Source organism: Pundamilia nyererei, unplaced genomic scaffold (genome assembly GCF_000239375.1).
Source record: "Pundamilia nyererei isolate P.nyererei 1_Seehausen unplaced genomic scaffold, PunNye1.0 scaffold00046, whole genome shotgun sequence".
In the NCBI taxonomy this organism is placed as follows: domain Eukaryota; kingdom Metazoa; phylum Chordata; class Actinopteri; order Cichliformes; family Cichlidae; genus Pundamilia; species Pundamilia nyererei.
Genome location: NW_005187447.1, coordinates 2,238,121 through 2,262,290, shown reverse-complemented (window position 1 = coordinate 2,262,290; position 24,170 = coordinate 2,238,121). Strand labels below are relative to the sequence as shown.

At 40.2% G+C, this 24,170-nt stretch overlaps 2 protein-coding genes across 4 annotated transcripts in view; both read left to right on the top strand.

Moving 5' to 3' along the window:
- slain2 (SLAIN motif family, member 2) overlaps positions 1 to 16,198 on the top strand; it is a 21,251-nt gene extending 5,053 nt beyond the window's left edge. Inside the window, exons 2-9 of one of the 3 annotated variants that reach the window (XM_005732327.1) lie at positions 235 to 377; positions 8,844 to 9,011; positions 9,098 to 9,271; positions 9,354 to 9,707; positions 10,481 to 10,630; positions 13,911 to 13,949; positions 14,351 to 14,573; positions 16,076 to 16,198. In XM_005732327.1, coding sequence (XP_005732384.1) covers positions 235 to 377; positions 8,844 to 9,011; positions 9,098 to 9,271; positions 9,354 to 9,707; positions 10,481 to 10,630; positions 13,911 to 13,949; positions 14,351 to 14,573; positions 16,076 to 16,139 — 1,315 coding nt within the window. In that variant the 3' untranslated portion in view covers positions 16,140 to 16,198. Of the gene's footprint in view, positions 1 to 234; positions 378 to 8,843; positions 9,012 to 9,097; positions 9,272 to 9,353; positions 9,708 to 10,480; positions 10,631 to 11,769; positions 11,857 to 13,910; positions 13,950 to 14,350; positions 14,574 to 16,075 lie in introns of all 3 variants that reach the window. The other 2 variants (XM_005732326.1, XM_005732328.1) reach the window with 2 other exon arrangements.
- A 5,399-nt stretch (positions 16,199 to 21,597) lies between these two features.
- Positions 21,598 to 23,955, top strand: slc10a4 (solute carrier family 10 member 4). Its single transcript, XM_005732325.1, has 3 exons — positions 21,598 to 22,223; positions 22,450 to 22,660; positions 23,202 to 23,955. Exons 1-3 carry the CDS (start codon positions 21,709 to 21,711, stop codon positions 23,724 to 23,726), a joined length of 1,251 nt encoding a protein of 416 aa, XP_005732382.1. The 5' UTR covers positions 21,598 to 21,708; the 3' UTR covers positions 23,727 to 23,955.
- The last annotated feature ends 215 nt before the right edge of the window (positions 23,956 to 24,170 follow it).

Here is a 24,170-nt window from a genome sequence, read left to right as displayed (position 1 = left end):
AAAAAAAATGTTTTTTTCTTTTTACTAAGAAAACATGAATTCCTTCCTGCCTCTCCACATCATCCACCATAAGGCAGCACTTTGTAATAAAACCAGGTCCAGATTAGCAGCTTGTTACTCTCAATCACATTTCCTCTTCAAGATGTTGACTAACACCATATATGAGGTGTGATAGGAGTGATCTGTCGGTCATTATTAGAGGAGAAAAATAACTTGCTGTTGATATTTTTTTAGGTTATATGAGGCAAAGCTGAACAGTCCCCTGCAAAAAGCCTTGAGTCCTATCGTGTGGTGCCGCCAAGCTCTGGACAATCCGAGTCCCGAGATGGAATCAGCCAAGCGCTCCCTCATACACAGACTGGACCTCACCATGTCAGGTAAACAGGAGCATAGTTGTAATTGTTTCAACTGTAATTACAATATCGATGCACTTAATTTATCTTTCTTTTGGTATGTTAGAGGTCAGAAACAAATAACATGTGTACCAAACTATGTTATCTGGATCATTGGGCTTCTCTATTAGTGTCTGTATTGAGATATGTTCATTTGTGTTCACAATTGTCTGGCTGGCCTTCGAACAAACATGATGCATTTGAGCTGAAGAGAACCAAAATCACTGAACCAGCTCTCCTGCTAGTGCTTGCATCTGTTTTTTGGGTTGCTGATTTATGTTAAAATAGGGATGGGAATCAAGAACCGGTTCTTGTAGAGAACCAGTTCCCGGTAGTTCAGTTCCTTGGAATTGTTACTATGCCTGTTTATTGATGCCGCTTATTGGTTTCACTTACACTTGTGCTACAATTAGCTGATTTCAGTTCATGTGTTGGAAGAGGAAGGTAGTAACTCAGTCTGTGCTCCACAAGGTTCGTATGGATATTTAAGAAAAGTGTTCTGTGTAACATTTGTAATATATTACTTTTGTTTGTGTAATGACCCCAACACTGATCACATCAAAGAGGGGAAATGCATCCAACATTCAGAAACATTTGACCACACAGCATGCAATTAATTTGCATGAATGTAATGTCTTTGATGTACTGCTTAGCGATGGCGGTGACTCTCAAAGCCGTTAATGAAAACTCAAACAGAAACAATAAGGAGTAAAATCGATGTGATATCGATAACGAAATCGGAATCATTAAATTCTTATCAATTCCCATCCCTAGTTAAGAGGCTGTTATACTTTCAGCCTGTTTGGATCCATATGTTTTGCTATTAAAGGGTGAACGCGAGGCTCTGATAGTAGGGTAGTTGACATCCACATGCCCTCTGGTTTTGGCACTTGAGGATGTGCATGCAGACAGCTGTGGACACTGCAGCTGTGTAGTCCTTTTTATATTTTCTTTTCAAGACTGCTCAGAGTCTGCAAGAAGGGCGTATATGTAGTTGGCGCATTGTAGTATAGTGCCTCGATTGGAATAAAGGCACACTGTGGTCCACACGGAGCCTTGCATTCACAGTCTCTTGACAAAATTTACACCAGTAGGAGTCTGCCTTTCATGTGGATATCTGCTCGGCTGTTGAAGTCTTCAGCTGCCCTGGTCCACTAGTGAGCATAATGACCTGGCTGTGCCTTATGTGTATGTCATTTCTTATATGTACTCCTAAACTATGGGTATTACAACTTAAGGAAAAGAAAATTGCTATATTGTCACTTGTATAGGAATCAAAGAAGTTGAAATGGATTTGATTTCTGCAGAATATCTCATTTCCAACTATCAAAGGATCTTCCTTTCAGTCAGAAAATAGTAATAATAAATCACTGCAATGCTGGTAAAGACCAACTTGCTTGCACACTTGTGTCTCCAACGAGGTTACAAAAATAAAGAAGTGCATGATTAACCAAAACAACACCAAAGTGTACTGCACAGTAGCAGTTGTGTCCTCACTTTTGGTTTTGGTTGCAAGGGTGACAGTGCCGAGCATACACTGCTAAATGATCTAGATTTATATCATTTGGTCGGAGTGAAAATTCTTCTTCTTTTTCTGTTTAAAAACAACAGGGTTATTATTTGCTGCCTATTTTGCTGGCAGATTGTATGAGGAGCTGTTGTGCCCTGGGACCTGCAAAATATTTATTATTTTGTGTCACGTGATAGTGCCTAATTGCTTACTTATTTATATTTACATCTGTGATTTTTTTTTTTGATTTTTTTTTTGTATTCTTATTTTGCTGCTTTTGCAGCACTTTCTTCTCAAACAGCAGCACCGACAAACCTAAACTCCATACTGAATGGCCTGAGCTAACCAGCGGACCTATCAGTCTCTGGTCCCTGAGTGTATGGATTCAATGAATGAACTGCAGACACACTCAGTTTACATACATAAAGTCAGATTTTTTTCATGTTGGGGTTTAAATCATTTAGTTGTGTATGAGAGTACGTAAAATAAGGAAAGATAGACTTATTGTCATAACTATACATGGAGCAATCGTGCTGACGTTTGCAGTCACTCTCGAAAGGCCCCTTCTTATAGTGAGAAGAACCTGAAAAAAGCAACATTATATCACCCAGAGTTACCTAATTTCTTATGCCTGTAGAGTTTTTGATTTCACTAATTATATTTAACCTTTCAGTGAGGAGAACAGGGCTCCGTTCCTGAAAGTTAAACTAAGAGGCGAGTCATTTCCATTTTGACTGTGGTATGCTCATGTGATAGTTGGATCACGTTGAGCAACAGTCCAGTGAAGGTTGTCACTGGGGTCAGTGGGATTCTTTCAGCTGTTGTGAAAGAAACACCTGGTCACACATTTCTTCCCTCATCTGGGGATAGGGAAACTTGTTTATATGAATATTGTTGCATGGAGTAGTTATGTGTTGGACTGTCTTCTTAAGTAATGATAAATCAGATCAGAGTGAGGCTTGTATAATATAGCTTATTGCTCTTTATTGGCTGTTTATACCAGCTACTATGGGCTGGACTATGTGACCTTTTGTTGAACATTGCTCTTAGCCTTACCTCACCTTCCCTTGAGAAATCTCTTGCCTTACCAAACTAGTTGCTAATTATGGCCAATTCTGCTAACATTTCTCTTAATAATACTCACTGAATGGCTCAATTGTGGAATCTTCTTATACTCCTAAAAACTCATCTTTGGGAGCACAGTGATTTATTGCAGTACGTTAGGAGAGAATTGACCTCACTTTTGTATTTAAGTCATTAAATTCACACAATCTGTTAAATTCATGAAACCTTAATATGGAAGTTTGTTATCTTACTGTCCATTTGTCCGCCCCCATTGTTCCACTACTGGAGTCTGACCCACAGTTTGAGAAACACTGATTTAGGGAGTGGTGCTTACTTGTGGTGATATCATCGATGTAGGTGTGGCACGATAACGTCATCCTAAAAATACCCCCCTTGTCGCTAATAGCATCTGCCCCACCTCATTCATTCCTCAGATGGCACTGGTGGAAAGTGAAAGTGCACTCTGGGGAGGCTTATGATTCACTGAGTAAAGTGGTTAAGACATTCAGATCTAATGAATTAAACACCAACATTGTGATTTTTAATAAAATATTTAGAAATTTTTCAAAGAAGACTTATATGGTTACATAGTATCTCAGTGTCTGACCCAGACTCTCTATTAAAGCGAGGATCAGCATCAAGCAGTCAGTGTACATGCATTTACTTTCTACATCTCATCTTTTTACTTCTGCGAAAACTTAAATAACTTGATGAATTAGGAAGTCAGGTTGTATATCATCTGAGGGGAAACTGCTTATCCGCTCAGTGAACACTTTCCTGATTAGTTTATTGGCTCAGTCTCTAGTTGCTGGTTTTATTGAATGCAATGCAATGGTCATTTTCTAAACTGCGATCTTAGTTTTCAAAAAACGAAGTTTATGATGGCAAATTTGCTCAGCTTTACAACATGGATATGTTCAAATTTGATTTAGATTGTTGTAATCGAAAAATTCTTCACAGCGAAGTCAAAGTGAGAGTTAAATAATACCATTAAAACGTCTAATGCAGCTGTTGGTTGCAGTCAGCATCTGTCTTTTTGGGAAGACTGCACTGGAGTCTTTGGTTAAACTCCCATAATCCTTCTCTCTGCATAGCCACAGAGCTACGCAAACACAGGACCATGAATTTGGCTTTAAGCGCTACATTCTGAAAGCATTTGTGTCTGTGAGAGTCACCAGACAGGGCTTTATAGCTCCGGGCTGAATTATTTTTCATACCCGAACTCTAGCAGGAGCATGGAAATGCTGTTGCTATGGAATCGCCAAATAAACTCTTCACTTGCGGCAGATTGTTACCAAAAGTGTGTGAAGATTTCACATCTGTCTAAGCATTGTGCCATCTTCTGGAATAAGTGCATATTCAGATATTTTAAACATGACCTTCTGTGTGAGGAGTGACCCAAGCCTTTTGTATGCGCACACCCTGTTAAAATCTTCTCCACAGATGACGTGTCTCAGTTATATAACTAACAACAGGGAGGAAACTCCTGGGAGACATCTCCTTGAGTTGACTATACTAGTCAGACAGCACAACTTTATTCATACCAGACAGTTCAGATATGCAGTGGAATCACTTTGTTATTAGTGCTGTACAATTATACAAAGCTCATTTCCTTTGCACTGCTTTGACAGCTGTTCCACAGAGTACGTAAAAGACCCAAGAGGTCCCAACCACAGTCACATGGCTGACCTGCCCTGTTTTCAGCTCTGACTTTTGCACAGTTGTTGCACCTCCTTGCATGTCTCTGCCAGTTTTATCCCCTTTCTTCTCTGGTGTATTTATCTCTAGCATACAATAGTTTTTCTATTTGCTTGTCTCTTGGATGTGCTTACAGCTCCGTGCTGCTGCTTTAACCCATTCATTCTTTTATTTTATTTTTGTATCAAATGGCCTCAATGAAAGGTTGGTCTTCTCTTTCCCTCCCCCTTTAAGGCCATAAGCAGTCTGTTGTGTGCCGCCTCATTTAGTTTTATTTTTGCCTGTGGAAACTGGCCTGAAGTTTCCACAGACTGGCGCAGCACAATTTCATATCACAGTAAATGGAAATGACATCAGTCACAGTGGGCAGAAAGAACATTTCCTTCTCTTTCTACTGACTTGTTTCAGTACACGAGGGTGTCAAGGACACTCTATTTTTATTGGTCCCTGTGCTACTGATTCCATCAGATTGGTCTCATTCTACTGAAAGTGTGTTGCTAGGGTTGCTGTGATAGGCCAGGTCACCTAACCACATCTAAATCCTCTGAAACCTGAATTGGCCCTTTGAGCTGTAGCACCATTGTGATTTTAGCTTAGACCCAATACAGACTAAAGTATGCCAAGCTCTTCTGCTGTGTTGTACACAAACAGCCGGAATTATTTTTAAAAGTTGATGATCAACTTAAATGAAAAGTTTACCAGGTGTGGGGCTTAGCCTGACTTAGAAGTGATATTGAAAGAATGACTTCTTTCCCATTATGAGATAGAAATTGGACATTTCAAGCATATTGTAAAATAACAGACTGTGGATCCTGATATCCTTCTAAAATCAAGTTATGATACTTACAGAAACTAAAAGTCGATATGAAAAAACATTAATAAAAATAAAAATTACACAGAAAGTAATTAGAACTATATGGTGTACTTAGTTTTAATTCTTAAATTTAATCAAATTTGCCAGCAGAAACAGTTTGAGGAGGCTTTGATGTTTACTGAAATTGGGATGTCTGTGTAACCGTTACCTTGAAAATACACCAGCTCCAACATAGCCATCAGAACTATTTGCACCCACTCAGGACAGTGTTTGCAGTTCTGCCAAATGACCCACAGTGCATTTCAAAAGCTCGAAATGTAGATGTAGCCTGGTCTATTTTTAACGGAAGCCACATCAAGTTGCACAGCGCAGAAGAGGAGCACAGGAAGTCGGATACAGGATTGGTACAGAAAATTTAGTCTTTTATTTTCAAAATAAAAGACCGTTTATAGGCTAAACATTCAGCTTCTAAAACAGAGATCTGAAGCTCTGTGAAGGACAGAACGAGACCTCATCTGAGATACGATGTCACACTCATGGTCAAATAAATTTCCCCTTGTGGGACTAATAAAGGTATATCAATATCAAGTGTGGTATAGTGAACCTCTTGAATTTTGTCTTTTTCAAATATGTATCCATATTTAAATTCTAAAAAAATACTAAAAGTAACACTAAAAGTATTTTCAAAACAAAATCAAATTTAAATATAGGTTAGATATAGGAGCAGAACCATTCTGGAAACTGAATTTGAGCTGAAAACAAAACAATGTTATATATATTTAAAAATATATTTTAAAAAATCCAAAACAAACACTTGCAGCACTGTTCTGGATCCAGTAACCACTGTTTATGATTTTACTGTATGCAGTCACAGAAATATGCTGTTATATCAACTTTCTTGTGATGTAAACACAGTGGAGCTTTACAGAACATGCAGATTAGTATTTACTCTTTCATTTACCACTTCACCAGGTGAACTCTTTAAATCTGTTGACCTCATTGTTCTTTTCTGGAAAACAAAGTGTCTTTTGGCTAAGTGAGTGCAGCATTTCTGACTAAACACGTTCCAACGTTGTTGGCATTCCACAGGATCTGATCCATGTGGATCGCAGCAGAGGAGACATGATGGCGTTTTCTAAATAATGCAGGAGGACAGAGTGCAGAGCACGAGGTGGAACAGGAGAAAGTGAAAGGAGCGATGTGGAAAGAGCAGAGAGTTGATCTTAAAAGGCTGCCTCACCACCAAGCAATGTAAACACATCCAGTAAGAGAGATTAAAACAGAGTGATGATGGGTAAATGAACAAACTCGAGCGATGTTAACCATCTAAACCAATCAGAGTATCACTGTGACAGAGTGTCCAGAGTCTGATATCATAATTCAGACCAGCGACTTTGGACTGTAGCCTGTGACCGCTGCTTTGCTGAGTTTAACAGAGAATTGTATTGTGCTCTGTGCGTATATGGACTGAATGGTTTGCATTGTTAAGCGTTTGTCCCAGCTAATGATGTAGGAAGTCTCCATCAGGCCCACACTCAGCATACATTATAAGAGACTCAATCAGATTGAAAGCTCTGCAATGTGCAGGCATAGATGTGCTGGCTCCGAGCAGACACTCCTGATGTTCATAGTCAAATGCTCAGAAGGCCAACAAGCTTCGTCAGGGCTTTTAAGGGGTTACAGCGTATAGATGGTGAATGAGCAGATTAAACAATGAACGACAAGTTTTGATCCCAAATTTCTATGAGTTGGATTTTAGACTTTCTCTAAACTTTCATTTCTCTAAAAGTTGTGATTTTTGGTAGAAACTATAAGATTGATAGCTGCAAGTTTGTTTTTATACGCAGGTAATTTATGAAGTTGAGGAAACAAAAATCCCCCTTCAGCAGGTATGCGGGGATGTTTATGTGATCGATGGTGATGAATATTTTTTGTTTTGTTGTTTTTTATTCTCTCTTTAGCATAAAAAAACAAATATTTTTTATTATAGTCTTTCAGCAATTCTTCATCTTTGAACATTCAGCCAACACAAACTTTATATTGCACAACAGAAAGGCATTTGCCACTGACCTGGTGGTCGCCTCCTCATTTGTTGAAAGGTTCAAAAGCAGTCAACAAGGCTGATGTTGGCCATGACCGTGTTTGGTTGACAGGTATTGTAGGATGAAGTGCAGATTTTATGATATCCTTTGAATGACAGAACCATTACTGAAGAACAGAGGCTGACTCAACTACCTCAAAACATTGAGACTGGACTGACTAATCAACACAAACACTGGACTTTTTGCACTAACTTCTTTACTTCCTAATTTTTGCTGCTACACTAAGGAATGTTTACTGTTCCTCCACTACCTCAACTCATCATCACAAAACCTTATTATTATTTTACGTTGTGTTTTTTTGTCACACTGTCACTTTGTTGCTCTTGTTTGCACATTTGCACGTGCACTTTGTTGTCTGCTGTCTGTTAACAAATAAAAAAAAAGTCTTCCTTAGATAGTTAGTTAGTTTTTGTTAATTTATGTTATAATTTATGTTAGGTCAGTCTGTCTTGTCTCTGCTAGCCAGCTAACTAGGCCTCTTAGTTAGCTAGTTTAGTGTTTTCTGTTAATTTATGTTGTAAATTTATGTTGCATGTAGCACCTTGGTCCTGGAGGAACGTTGTTTCGCTTCACTGTGTACTAACTGTATATGGTTGAAGTGACAATAAAGCCAACTTGACTTGACTAGACTTGACTAACTGGTCCCAGTGAAGAGAATATTATGGATCATTCATTGAGAACAGTCTTTCTTTTTCACCTATTAATGTAGTATACTTACCAGAAGAAATAGTGGTAAAATATGTTAAAAATAAGAAATCATATCACATCAATAGAGGGATGAAATTGCTCAGGACACACATATTAATACTATTAGTTGTCCAGGACAAGTACCTAATATAGTGAAAGTCTATTAGTTTGGTGCGTTTGCTGTATTTCTCTGTCACATTTTCTTAGTGGTCAACTTTTAAAACAATAAAAACAACAAAACTAAATAGTTTAGTGCAAAGTATCTAAAACATTTATTTGCTGACTTGTATAGATAATATAATAAAATGTCAAAATGAAAATAAAGGAACTGATGACAAAATAATTAATTGCAAGTAAATGTAATATATGATATAATTCTGTATTTTGATTTAACACCTCTACTTTCCCACTTGAAAGTTTCATAGAATAGTGAATGAGAGGACGTGAAACTGCTTAACAACTCCACCACATGTAGACAGCATGGATTTTGCAACATGAAAACTTTATTGACAAGTCTTTCTGAGTCTCTCATGTGATGCTGTCTGACATTGTAGTTCTGCTTTTTGCCTCTACAGCCAACAAGCGCCGGAGCTTGTATGGAAGTCCGTACAACCAGCAGAGTTATGGAAGTCCTTATAGCACAAATGCAGCCAACAGCCCTTACAGCAGTGGCTTCAACTCCCCCTCCTCAACCCCAAGCAGAGTGCCCATCGTGCGACAGCAACTAATGCCCAGTAACGCAAGTATGGGTCTCTCTATAGTTCACTGTCTGTTTCAGGATTTCTGTTTAGTTTATCTCTAAAACATTCACATATGATTTCTGCACCAGTTCATCAGAGAAACTCTGCAGCAGAGAGGAATCCTCCTGCAGTTAGTCCGCAGTCATCGGTGGACAGCGAGCTGAGCACGTCAGAAATGGATGAGGACTCAGTGGGATCCTCAACGACCTATAAACTCAATGATGTCACTGATGTCCAGATATTGGCACGCATGCAGGAAGAGAGTATGTATCCGTCATCCACAGCTTTATTCTTCAATTTTTTGCAATTACATTTTTTTTTACACCATACTTTTTTTGCCAACAGGCTTGAGACAGGAATATGCTGCAACAGCATCCAGACGGAGCTCGGGTTCATCCTGCCACTCACTGCGGCGCAGCACCTTCAGTGACCAGGAGCTAGATGCTCATAGTCTGGAGGACGACGAGGAGGCGGTGCACCCGGCCTTTCACCTGCCCTCCAACCGTTTCAGCCCCTCCCCTCGCCACTCTCCCCGTGCATCCCCGAGAAACTCTCCCCGCTCTCGCTCGCCTGCTCGTTCCATCGACTATAGCCACAGCCGGGGTTCTCCTCAGCCCATCATCAGCCGCCTGCAGCAGCCTCGTCACTCGCTGCAGAGCCACGGGCATGACCTTCAGACTAATGTGGTGAAAAATGAAGGTAAGCAGTGGACATGAACAAGTTGCATGTTTCAGTTACTCCAGTGTTTCCCACATTAGGTCTTATTTTCATCACAAGTAATGTGTTTATTTTCAGATGTATTATCAGATGGAGTTTAAAGTCAGAGAGCAGCAAGGAAGCTGGGGATGGTTGTCCTTACTTTGTGATCTCAGTGAGATGGAGGTTTAGAACGACTGCTGTCACCAGAGGCACCAGTCAGTGAACACTGGACAAAAAATTCAAACAGCTGTTTATCAAAGACCGCCACAGCAGCGACTTGGCCAACAAGCCAGCCAAATAAAGACTGACTTTTCAGACCCAAATGTAGCTAAAAAAATGAGGCAAACTCAGAGGTGCCCAAAACATGGGTTCCTTTTAGCTGACCCGCGGCCTACTTGCTCTGTAAAAATTAAACACTATTGTCTCAGTAGCTTGTTTCAAGGGTTTTCACTGACTACTTGTCTGTAACAGTTGTTAGCCAGTCAGCATATCAATGAGTTTGGCATTTGGGATCCATGTTTTACTCGTTACCCCTGGTTTCAACACACCAAAATACCAGCATCCATTATTTTATATACAGTCTATGGGAAAAAATAACAAGAGACAGAAAGGGTAAGGGTGATTGTCCATAACTTAATCACATGGATAAGTATGTTACCAAATATGCTTAAACTAATACATGTAGGAGTACGCCGGCGAGTAAAAGTTTATCTGTGGGAAACAGTGATTTGAGTTGACGCTGACTTTGATTCTGGCCTGTGCTACTGTTGTAGAAAAACTGCGCCGAAGTCTTCCTAATCTTACACGCTCCTCGGTGGCGGCGGCAGTTCAGGCCCCAGAGCCCGTGAAGAACAGTCGCAGCTGTGAGTCCAACCTGCAAGTGCCAAACGGCGGCTCCCCCCGACACCAGAGCCAATCTGCCAGTGAGTACTGTAACAGCCACGGAGAGCATCACTTTTTAAGCCTTTTAGTTTGAATGTGAAATATTTATTAACTTGAAGCTTTAGACTGTCAGATTCATTACTGAAGTAACTTTTTGTTAGATCGATATTTGTTTTGCTCTCCAAGCGCAGCGACATGGCAGGCTGTGTAATCTCATGTTAGCTTTTGTGTGAGCGTTAATCCTTCTGGCTGCACCTTTGGTGTAGGGACTGCACTGCTTTGTAGTGACATGGCTTTGGTGTTTGGGGATCCTCTTTTGTCTTTGATCTTTTTTCCTTGTAATATGTTTAACACACACAAACACACACACACACACACACCTCCTTCCTCTTATTGTCTTGGCATAACTTTCACTTCAAAGAAAAGCACTCATCCTGCAGAATAAAAGCATGATGCCAGAAACACTGACAATCCAGAGCGACTTGGGGGATCTGTGACACAAACATTGTTTTACATTTCATGTCCAATGGTTTTATGTTCTCTTTTAAGAGCTTAGAAATCTTCCTCTGCGAGTTAAGACTATCCATTTGATATAATCCTGTAATGGGAGATAAAGGTAATGGTTTAGTCCTTAATCCAGAAGCTGTAATCTCTCCTCTGTTACTAGAGGCAGATGGAGGGGTCAAAGAGGAAGTTTCAGCGGGTTAATCATGTGGTAGCTGCCTCTTTCTTGCCTTAACCAGCTCCTAGTGTGGAAGGATGGTGTATTTGTGTGCTCCCTATGCATACATACAGAGCAGCTATTCAGTTTTTACCTCAGTCTTTATACATTTATCTGTGGTGACTGGTTTGTGTTTTTCTGAGCTTTGGCTGTACTGGACATGGGCACCTCTGCTGCCTCTATCACTGGCTTCTCTTCCCTGTAAAGCATGTGTAAACCATACACTCCTTTTCTCTGTCTGTGCTGGGATTGGTTGTTAAACCTGTCAGAGGCAGAGGGCACTTTGCTCTGATAGTCGTGCTCCTCCTTCACTATCTCAGCGTGTGTGCTTGGAGAGCCCTCTAGTGTCCTCAACCTGCACCTCAGGCTCAAATGGCCTCCAGTGCCAAAATAGCCCCTCTTTCTCCATGAATTCAGTGACAGATTGAAGTCTAGTGCTGACATGTTTCTGTTTTCCAGCAGCACCTCAGCTCCCGAAATACTTGACCCCTTCTCGCACCTCACTGAAACCCAAACAGCAGCTCCAAAGCCCCACTGCCCTACGAGGTAACAGCTAAAGGCTGTGAGACTGCTCTCTCACACAGACAAATGCACAATTTGTGACAACATAAAAGTCAGCTGAAGGTACAGATGACTGATGAGTTGTAATGATGGGTTGTTATGTTTATGGAGCGGAAATGAAAGTGAGGGAAGTTGCCAGCTCGTCATTTGAAGTGCTGAGAATGTAAAGCAACGCTGAGCACACGCTGAATTTAAGCCTTTTATTTTTGTTGCTTTCTTTGCAAGACGTTTAATAAGAGGTAACCATGGAGTACGTTTGTTGTCAGAGATGAGGATGATCTTGCAACCTTGTCAGAAATGTGTGAATGTGTATTTTCTTTTGGTTGTGGTAATACTTTCTTTCTGTAAAGAATCATGCATGACAGGGTCAGTGTCGTCTCAGGTAGGTAACACCTTAGAATAGCCATTGCTAATAAATAGTAAACTGATAGTTAATTAGACTTCAGTTATGTTTTTTTATGATTCGACAGTTAGATCATAATAAAAATAGTTGTAAATAAACGTTGTGCATTTATAATATTTGTCATCTTGATAGCTGTTAGAAAGTTGCCGCTGATGTTCAAAATACTTGTTTTGTATAAATGGACGCACAGGTGACACTGGCAAAAATCCAAAGACTGGAGAGCGTGTACTGTTTAGTTTTCTTCTCTCTTGCTCTTTACCTGTTTGATGCCACACATACAAGACACCTGATGGCTTTCCTACGATGCAAGTCCAACATAGCCAGGCTTTCTTTGCGATAGCTGGCTCGACACAACGTAAAATCTCAGTCAGAGGTGGCGGGTATCACGATGGAGGTTATATACTTTCTCTGCTAATCCAGGCGTTCTGCTTCAGGCTCAGCATAAAAAGGGATTGAAGCATCTTTTCACTCTTGGATGCAGATCTATAAAATCTAAAAACCCCAAAATATAATAAGAAAAAGAAACAACGTTCCTGAAAATCCTGTGAAATCTTGTGAATACATAAGTCAATACATATCTATTTTACTGCTAAATGTTGCCATGAGTGCTGCACGTTAGAGCCCTGAAACTTTAAACATGATACACATTATTACTCTGCATGTCTGGGCATAGCGCTGTCCTGTAGCCTCATAAAATCCCCGTAGATTGTGGGCAGGTCAAAGTGAAATAAATGTTATTGATTGACTATTCTCAGTGATAAATTGCCAACAAACAGGCCGATGAGTTTTCTAATGTGTTCTCCGTTAGCTACAACCTCAGCAGTGTACAAAACGATTTGGCAGCAGATTGGGACCAAGCATAAATACAATATTACATTTTCTCCATGACCAACTGAATGCATGCAGTACACAGTTTGTCGAGCTGTAACTTTACTGCACAGCTTCCTTTTGTGATATTAGTAAGCCTATCAACTTGCCTGTATGAAATATAAGTCTAGAGAATCTGTATTGTACTTGCTTTAAGTGAAAAAAATCAATGAAAATCCATCCTGATGATTTTTAAAGAGAAGATCTGAACACAAACCTACTCCAGACCAGGTTATGTGCCTAGCCTAAGTTACCATGGTGACCTAGCCAGGTAAAGAGAGAGCCAACTTCATGACAGAGCTCACTAACCCATTAATCTCGCTTTGTTGTGCACTTCCTCCCAGAGATGCCAGCAGCTTTCACTAAATAGCAGGAATAAGAAGAGCAATTACTAAGGAAGCAATTAAAACAAAACATTTGGTTGTCATTAACAAATACATAACATCGTTAAAGGTGGCCCCGAAGAGGTTTTAGTTATCCCAGCAGAAAATCCTCTCCTACGTCAGGTGTTGCAATTTAAATAATTTTTCTTACTGTATATTTAGATGGGTTTTATTTAGTCAAAGGATTTTTCTTTATAGATAATTAAAAATTAGAGGAAACTGAATAGATTTCTGTCAAATATGATGACTCATTGCCTTTATCATGTGTGGCGTCAGCCCTAAAGGCCCATTTTGAGCAAAACGCCACATTACACTGCATGGTCAGCACGTTCCTCCCTCCCTGCTCTGAAATAAGGCCTGTCTCTGTTGTCTTCGTCTTTGTCTAGTCCCACTCTCCTGTTGCTTTGGAGAAGAAGGTGATTTCAGTGAGTATTCACTGAGAGCCTCCACCTTTTTAAATATCGTGATTGTGGTTTCCACGCCGTGGCCGCATCGATGTTGTGTTGTTGGTTTTTAGTAGTAGAGTTTGCTCTGTGTGTTTGTATCATCTCATTCTGTCAATGCATCAAAAATCATAGCCGGCAGCTGTGCTAGTTAACCTTTCTGTTCATTTATTTATGTTTTTGAACTTATGTAGAAGTTTGTGAATTTGGAATGGATGTTGTTAGTAAAAGCTTGCATACTGTCTCAGATTTTTTATACCGGCTTCATATTTAAATTAACCTCACACCATCGTGGTTTTGATCATTACTTCATTATATAGATACTGTGTATGAAAGCAGTCCATCATAATCCACTTACACCTGACTTTTCTGCCCGTCTCCAGTCCCATCTCCCAGTAAACTACGGACTCCTGCCACCCCATCACCACTAGCCTTGCGGCAACCGGTAAAGGCCACATCTACCCCCAATTCTGCCACCTCCACCCCCACCCGCTCCCTAGCTCCTCCACGCAGTGGCCTGCCCCGACCTAGTGCTTCTACAGGAGGAGGAGGAGGAGGCGGTGGAATCCCTCTGCCTCGCAGCAAACTGGCCCAACCCGTGCGCAGGTATGTACAGACACGTTGTCCTTATTGTGCACTTCTCTGTCTGATTAAAGAGGACGGTAACACTTTATAATAAGGGCGTAATTCCCCTGTAATTAAATGGAATTTCAATGGAATTCATTTTAAATTACAATGTAACTATATTTACCTACAAATACTTGAAATAAGCTGCAGCAGAATAAAGAGGTAGCAAGCAAGAAATAATTATACTTTAATTTAACCTCCTTTATTCCAGTGTGCCTACCTTTAAGTATCGCTAGGTAAACATGATTACACTGTAATTTCAGATAAAATACATTGAAGTTCCATCTAATTAAAGGGGAATTACACTCTTAGTCATGCAGCAGGTTATAAAGTGTTACCAGGCGGGCGTATTGTGCTTATATATATATATATTTTTTTTTTTCCGCTCTTATGTGTACACCAGTGATGTTTCTGGCTGGTAATTTACTAAAAATTGACCAGTCTAATATCAAGACAACAGTCAAAGTTGAGCACAACAGACTAACAGACAATGTTAAACACTGTCTGTAATTACATTCCTCAACAATCAAATCGTAAATTAAACGTTGCTGAAATGTTTAGTTGCTGTCACATAATGTTGCACAGACAGTCTTATTGTATTTCCTGAGTGTAGCAGCAGCAGCAGCATTCTTCCCTTCCAGGTTTAAATAGCTGGCTGGTTATTTTACTTTGACAGAGAAAGAGAGAGAGAAATGCTGGTGTAGCCGCAGCTCCAGCTAGTGGTGAGTGCGTGTAGAATCTCCATCCACCACTAGCTCTTTTAATGTCTTTTGATTCCACTGTTCTTACAAATTCGTGCAGTTTTACTGTTATCGCCTGTCTTTTAATTTCTATAATTCACTTTCTGCATTCTGTGTGTTGCTTTGTGGTGGTTCCATTCCCAGATTGATTCCACTCTTATAAAGGTTGGCCAGTCTTGCTTCCTCCAAATAAGAACCTTCTAACTTTGAAACTAACACCCAGGAAAGGTTAATCCATCCATTTTCTTAACCGCTTATGCAGTTCAGGTTTGAGGGTACACTGTCATAGGACAGGAGGGGTGTACACTCACACACACTAGAGTCACACTTGTGGCCAAAGCTGCATCTCTTTGCCTGTGGGAGGAAGCACAAGTACCTCCAGGCAAACGCTGGCGGACTCGAACCCAGGACCTTCCTGCTGGAGAGCGACAGCGCTAACAATCACACTTTCTGTTCATTGTTATTGGTTTAATATGCAGACATTCACTTTGGAACAGCCTGGCTGGGAGTGCAAGGCTCGCAGAATTAATGACCAACTTTATATCAGTCCTTAAAACATATTTTTATGCGATTCCATCAGAGTCTGGCTGATGTCTTTCAGTTGTTTTGTTTATTATCTATTTTAAGTGCTTTAATGTGTCTGTGATATTTATTTTGAATTGTTTTCTGTCTTGTATCTCTTTATTTTTATTATTATTGTTGGCTGTTACAGAAATGCATTTTCCTTGCTTGCCTTTTCAGGTCCCTTCCTGGTCCGCGGACGTACAGCGGCGGCGGTGAGAACTGGAGAGAAGGTTGTTACTAAGGCGGGCCACCAGGGGGCTCTCCAGTCAAAACTATCAATAAAAGGAGGAAATATTTTAACATGGCACTTTATCTACCTAGATAACTCTTATAGTTCAGAAAGACCAAGCCCCCAAAAATACATTTGATTAAGAGTTTAAAAAAGAAAAAGGGAGAGGACAGAGTCCACATTGTGTCAAAGAGGACCTCTCATTGTGTCTCTCTGTGGGGACTGGCTCTGGAGGGGTCAGGCATGTAGTGCAGACAGCCCAGAAGATGCCAAAGAAACCAGCCCGACTCCAGCGTCCCCATCAGAGGACACGTCACCTGCCTTTGGTTCAACTGCAGTCATCCGTGAGACTGTCCATATCTCCACATGCCCAGCTTTCCTCCCTCCCCCTCCTCCTCGTCCTCCTCCCCCCTGTTCTTCTTTCACTTCCCTCAGGTTGAAATGTTTCCACGCATTTCTCTCTTTATGCTCTGTGTTTAACAGATGTCGGTGAGCGATCTCTATGATGATGCTGTGCAGGTGAACTGTCCCGTAACGTTAGAGAATTGTTGATGTCTTGAAACAGTGAAAGCACCTCTTGTGTGGGTTTGACATTTAAGAATCTTTCCTCTTTGTAAAATCAGCCAGAATGTATGCACAAGTTTGTTTTGGAAAATTATTTATTCAAAATTATTTAAGAAGTGTACATCCAAACATCCATATCAGTATTTTGTTTTAAAATTTCAGTTGTTTAAAATGTACGTTTTGAACCTCAACTGCAAAGCTAACTTTCCAAAGCCTTTTTTTTGTTTGTTTGTTTTTGTTTTTAAAGTGTCAAACCGGGTGATTAAAGACATCCCAGCCAAAGCCTCAGTTCTGACTCGTACCACAGTTTTGCCAAGATTATACTTTTCCATTTAAGTGCTTAAAGTGGTCTGTTCAAGAACAGGGGCCAGTCTCACAAAGATGACTAAGTTCTAAAACCGTGTGTAAAAGATGGATTTTTGGTAAGCTGACAGCTAACGCTAGCATTCGTACAGCTTCAGAGAGGAGGAACAGAGTAATTCAACACTAGAATTTTAAAATGCACTAAAGCTACAAACAGCAGGTAGGTTCAGTTCAATGACTCTGATTAGCAAATGTGCAGTCTGCTCCACGTGCATGTGTCAGGATTCAACACCCATATTTTAATTTAGTTTAAATTGGCGAGTTAAATTGGGGGGTGGGGGGGAAGACTAAAACTAAGCTGTAGCTGTTTGTGCAACTTTATGCGTAAACAAACCAAAACAAAAAGAAACAACCAAAACACATGGTTCACCAAAGTGCTTTCCAAGACGGCAAAAAAAAAAAAAAATACATAAATAAAATTTCAAAAAATACCAAAACACGTTAAATAAAATTAAAGATAACAATAAAACTGACTAATAAAAAAAAACTTGCTGGTTATTTTAAAACCGGAGTCTCTAGTGAGTTGCAACTCAGTGAACTGCAATTTTTCCCCCCAGCCCAGCAGCTTTCTGCTTGGCGACATAAACCAGTTTGTCCTGGACTATTTTTAAACAAGAAGCAACGACTAATTCTGGTTGAACATCATTTTATCAGCAGTGTCGCTGAGTGAATACATAATTTGAAGTTAGCCCCGGAGAATGGTGACGCTTTTGACCTAAAGGTACTTTTTTGTAAATCTTTGTTTTTATTAGTGGTTCAAAACAATAAAAATGAACCAAAGCTGTCAGAAGAAGAAGAAGCAATCGTTCTAACTTTATGTCCACATTGCCTTTGAATTATGTTTAAGAGCTCAATCTGGGCCATTCTGTACTTTTGTGCAGTACAATTTTGCACCACAAGATGGTGCAGTGACTCATCGTAACGTTTCCTAAATCATTAGGAGGAACACGTGCTTATTTGCTCTGGTGTTTCGGGAAAAAGGGAAGCCTCTTGTATAAATAGGGAAGGGTAAAGAGAACTATCAAGTTTAAAAATGGAACAGAAACATGAATGTGCTGCCCCCTGCTGGTGAAAGTTATAATTAGATTATGCAGATAACTACAAAAAGCACCTTTAAATAAAAGTCAGTGGTTCTTTTTGTGAAATTCAGACTAGATTACACATTGGTGACCCGGGCTTTTATTTATCTTACCTGCAGACAATAGCAGGCATTTCATTTATAATTGTTCATAATAGTCCTCTTTCCGCTGCAAGACCAAGCTTCAATTTGGGATCCACTCTGAGCTACTGAATTGTGCTTTTAATAGAAACACAGCACTTCAAGTAAGCACTTAAAGTTAAAAGCCCTTTCATTTGGGACTTTTATCACTGGACCTGAGCTGCTAATTGACTCTGTTGCAGAAATATGGCAGCCAAAGAGCACATTTTAGACCCTCGCACACTGGAGTTTCAGATCTCTTTGTGAAACTGGCCCCAGGTTAACATTAGATCTGAGTTTTTACTGATGTCTGATTTTTAAAAAAAATGTTGAGAAAAATAGCCTGAAAGAGCTGTTTTGTCCCTGTTCACCCATTCAGCCAATGAAAACAAGGAAACTTTGATATTGTTTATCAAATCCCCATAAGAGATGTATCAGTGTGTATCATTCATACCATGAAAAAAAGGAATATGATGAAAATCTGTCTTGAATACATTTTAGGTTTTGATTGGCTTTTACCTCTTATGCTATGAGAATGAATCAAAAGGCATGCCAGTGTTCGGGAAGCTGTACCGGTGATTGATGTGGTGGGTGTTCTTAAACTAGTGCCTATAATTTAAAGTTTGAACATCATTTTGTTTGTATGTTTTCTTTTTTCTTGGTGCCAGTTTTTGGTTTCGCCAACATTGTTTGCAATTTTGCATCTGATTGCTTGATTGATTTGCTTGTTGCCTGTTTGTTTTTTTTAAATAGAATCAACACATTTATAATTGCTTTAAAAAAATGTTTTAAACGCGCCTTTGTATTTATATCTAATTACTCGCTCTGTAAATGAAACTATTTATTAAAGAGAGAGGTGCCTCTGTTAAAGCTCAGATTCAGTGGGAAGCTGTAGGACGAATGTTGCAAAAAGACATACCACACCTTTTGTGTGACAGGTTTTGTTATTGAAATTTTTTTTATATCCACAAACATGACATTCGGTTTCCCTGTGTAAAGTCACATTTCAAATAAAAGCTCAAAAGTATTCTTACATGTAGCTTTTCCTTTTTCTTGTTTGCAGTTTTGCTAATTTGGAACTATAAAACTGTTTGTAAACACAAAGTGTACAAGCTGCACACTGTGGAGTTTGTACACATTTAAGGGCAGTTTTTTAAACCACATGTACACTGAGCAGACACTTTAATGTATCTAAAAAATAAATAAAGTGACTGCGGAGGCAGTGAACTCATCATCATGTTCAAGAAACCACTTCTGCAATATGGCATGTTATACAGCGGGGAGCAGCCATCTGAAGATGGTTCACTGTGGTCAGTACTAAGGGGCCCGAAATTAAGATCAGGTAATGTTTTTCAGAGGATGAACTGAGCGTGTGCACCAAGACCCAGAAGAAAGTACATAAGGGAATATTTTTATGTTATTTATTTCAATTTTTACTTAAAACTGCCATAAAAAACACATCTTATATAGCACTGTAATATCTGAGCACTCAAAGCATTTTATACAACTTGCCACATTCATACAGGCTCTTTTTTTTCCTCCATGGTTTTAATAGGTTTTAATAGAGTACACTCATATATTGTGTCAAAATTATTTCTGGGTATGTAAATCTGTCTCTGTGTGCTCTCACTTTACTATAACATTTATATTTTCTAAAAGAAAAAAGCAAACAACAACAACAAAACAATTTGCTTGCACTGTTCCTTGCTCTTTTCAGCTGTAATCAATTACAGTATTTATTCATTTTGTACTGTACTTTTGTTTTAGTCTCATACACTATGTCCAGCTGCTGATGGGGACACATTATGTATTCTGCACAGAGACAGCGTTACGTACCTGGAGTCACCCGCTGCTGCTGAGGAGGGGACATGGTGTGTTTCTCTGGGAAGGGGAGGAGATTGAAAGCCTGAGTCACCGACTGTTCTGTCCCCTCTTCAGCTCCGAAGAGTGAATTTATTTTTTCCAGACTCTCATCTTCGTGTGCTAGATTCACTCAGGATCATTTCCTGTGTGCTGCAGACGCACAGAACAAAGACAGTTCATATGAGTGATGCTGAATATGATAAACCATTATTGTGGAGAACACACTGTCACAGCAGCAGACCACAATATTTCACCGGTGCTGCCTATGCCGTCTACACAACAAAGGTTTAAAATAAGCAACGATCAAACCATTTACCATGTACAAGTTTTACCTCACTCATATTTAGGATTTCTGTTAAAAGATTTTCTTTGTCATATTGATGGATAAAAGATTTCAACATAAAAAATATTATGTATTACAGGAATTGAAATTTAATAATAAATATAGGCTTCAGGTTTATAAAAAGCAGATTCAGCAACAATATTCATCCTATTAGCTGTAATATTGTGTAACTGCTCTGCCCATTAAAGACCAAGGACCTCTGGGTGTGTCCTGTGCTTTCTGGCACCCAGGGAATCTTTTCAGTCCTGTAGGTTGAGGTGTGGGAACTGTGTGGTTTGCTCCGTGGCATCATGCATTTTAGGCTCAATGCGCCACAGCAAAATGTCTTTTAATGTTTATGAATCACACATGTCTACCTTATTTGAATTCAAGAATGAAAATATATGTGGGAGTGAGCTTGAGCCCGCTTTAATCACTTAAGAAATATATCAGACTCCACCAGGAGTACTTTTGGGAGCAACTGAATTATTTCAATTCCAGCTGATCTGACCAATATATATACAAATTCAATGTGATATATATGCTTTCAGGTTGGTATTTATAAAACACTAATCAGAGTTTCCAAGTTCTTGTTTGAGCTCAAACGCTGAAGTCTGATTTTAATAATAATAATCTACTGAACCAAAAGACTTATGCGCAACGTAACGTTTGAGGTGAGGACTCGTGCGTAATGCGACCAGCATGACCAAAAAAACGGGGGGGAAAGAAAAGGGCGGGCGGATTTTCACAGTTTGCTGCAATAATTTAAAGATCAACACAGTCTCTGCTTACTCAACCTCAACAAGCAACTGACTTAGCGCAACTTACATTTCCCATAAATGTCAAGGATCTTTTCCATCCTTCTGCAGAACACGCGAGAGACGAAACAGCAACCACTCAACAGAGTCTCATTTTTCAGGATGGCAAACTGTCAGAGTGTAATAATAAGATTGAAGTTTGCGGGGTCTTTCTTCCTATACAGCGCAGAGCTCAGTGTAAATGGCAATTGTGGTAGTTATTAATTGGTCCAGCCACTCTTGCTTAAACTTACGACCCTGTGCTGTCTTTCCTCCAGCAGTTTAGCCCAGAAACAATCCGTGGCACCACTCAGACTCATTAGACTATCAGTGCCATGGCACCATCACATACCCCGACTACTGGACCTTCCGCAGTTTCTTATTAGTGACAGTGCGTCACTAGAGGAATCGTTTACGCACGAGCCAATACAGGCACAAGGCGACGGTTGAGATTTTCTGATCTCCTTTTGCGCCATGGAGAACTCCAGTCTGCCGGGTGGAAGTGCGCAAAGTGCTGGTTCGGTGGACTTTATTACTTTAAAGCAAGTGGATTCTCCGGAGGAGGGTGTCATGAAGGGATTAGGAGCGGTCGGTCGTGCCGTGTTTCTCCAAGGCAGCGGTTACAGGACTGTAGCCGAGTTTATGGCCGTTCTCCCGACGGAAACCTCTTACCTGATGCCTGCCTTCTGGGACTCCCCGCTCAGTCACGGCATCAATGTGTTCGTCGGACTGGTACTTTGCTTCACTATGTTGGGGCTGGGCTGCACGGTGGAGGTCAGCCAGCTCGGAGAACATATCCGCCGACCCATCGGGGTGCTCCTGGCTCTGGTGTGTCAGTTTGTTATCATGCCACTAGTGGCTTTTCTTTTGGCGCTAGCCTTTTCTTTGGATGATGTGGCGGCGATGGCCGTGCTCCTCTGTGGCTGCTGTCCTGGAGGAAACTTGTCAAATATTATGTCTCTGCTTGTACACGGAGAGATGAATCTAAGGTAGATCCCCTTACTCACCTAAGCATGACTTGAAGTGGGTTTTGGTGTTAACAGTGTTTTGTGCGCAAATTCTGACATTAACGCACTGAAATAACAACACTTAAGAATAACTTTTAAGTTCTGCATGCTTCTTTTTTTTTAAGCCATTGCTACATTTTCCTCAAACGATCCAACACCGTACGTGCTGCACGTCCACCATACTCCTTCTTTTCTCTACTCCTCCCAGCATCATCATGACCATATCCTCCACTCTGCTGGCGCTCGTTTTGATGCCGCTCTGCCTCTGGATCTACAGTCGAGCCTGGATCAACACCCCTGTGGTTAACCTCCTGCCCTTTGGGGCCATCATACTGACACTTTGCAGCACCCTCATCCCCATTGGGTTTGGAGTTATGCTTAGGTACCGCTACACGCGAGTGGCGGATATTGTTTTAAAGGTAATCTGACAACAATTAACTTTTATACATCCGTTCGATCATTTCGTTCCAGCCGAAGTACTTTTGGTTAGGGGCCTTAGCCCAAAAGCGCATTGCGTATTTCTTGGTCTCAGTTATTACTAGTGGGGTGGCTGACCGCTGGAAGAGTGACATCAGAGGCACTATATCAGGAAGAGCTCCTCCCTGTGCTTTCTGATAAAAGCGACACATGAGGGCCTCATCAGTTAGAGTACACAGTTATGTTGGGCACCACAAGCACAACGAAATTATATGCTGTCCCCTTAGTGCAAAGAAAGCAGTCTATCTTAAACTTGTATTATATGTACACAATTTTTTTAAAAAGGAGTTTACAATAAATAAATAAAGCAACATAAAAATGTGATGTTATTAGTTATTATTGGTTGCGCAGATTGGATATTGCCTTTATGGTTCAAATGAAGAAAAAAAACGAATTTTTTTGGTTTTAAAAATCATGTCTTGTAGAAAGTTGCCGCCATATTTAAAAAAAAAAAATTCTCACGCTGAATTCTTGTGTTTGCAGGCTTCTCTGTGGTCTTTGTTGTTCACCCTGGTGTTACTCTTCATCCTTACTGGAGCAATGCTGGGGCCAGAGCTGCTCTCCACCATCCCGCCTTCTGTCTACGTGGTGGCTGTGCTGATGCCTCTGTGCGGTTACGCTGCAGGTTACGGGCTGGCAGTGCTTTTTGACTTGCCCCCCAACAGTCGCAGGGCTGTGTCTCTGGAGACGGGCTGCCAGAATGTGCAGCTGTGTACGGCTATCCTGAAGCTGGCCTTCCCTCCTCAGCTGATGGGGGGGATGTACATGTTTCCCCTGCTCTACGCCCTGTTCCAAGCAACCGAGGCTGGGATTTTCATCCTGGCCTACAGGATGTACAGGAGGGAGGTCCTGCATAAACCAGATCCCATGGTGGACGGTGAGGACACGGACATAAATTATCAAAGGTTTGAAGACGAGGACTTTGAACCGTCATATGGTGCGGTGACAGTGAGCGACCCAAACACTATCATGCTGGATCCTTGTCCTCCTGATCCAACTCCAGTTTAATCTGCATAAAAATAATAATTGAAAAAACAAAAATCGCTGCTCCGCTATGGAGGACCAAAACTGCCAAATTGAAAAAAGAAAAAAAAACACGAAAAAACATATATATATATATATATGACTCAGTAACACAATTAATAGACATTAAATTATTACTTAAACACAGAAATGAATAAAGCTATAATATAAACACTTGTTTTTATTGTTTTCAACATGTCACTTGGTATTATAGTTATCCCACTTTATTACTTTCATTCATTTTGACTTTTATTTTACATTTATTTAATGATTGTTTTTATTATTTATCTATTATTTGACTGTATTTTTAGCCAAGTGGGAACTCCTAGGACTGAAGAATGAAGCAAATGCAAAGGTAATAAAACCTTCATCTAATACTGGTCCTTTAAAGACCATGTGAGGTTCGCTCCAAGCAGACAGTATAAAAGA

Bases quoted from the DNA above. Each gene is read 5' to 3' on its own strand.
- slc10a4 (XM_005732325.1), top strand. From the start codon at position 21,709: ATGGAGAACTCCAGTCTGCCGGGTGGAAGTGCGCAAAGTGCTGGTTCG. The intron at 22,224-22,449 runs GTAGATCCCCTT...TACTCCTCCCAG, and splicing joins CACGGAGAGATGAATCTAAG to CATCATCATGACCATATCCT. The intron at 22,661-23,201 runs GTAATCTGACAA...TTGTGTTTGCAG, and splicing joins TGGCGGATATTGTTTTAAAG to GCTTCTCTGTGGTCTTTGTT.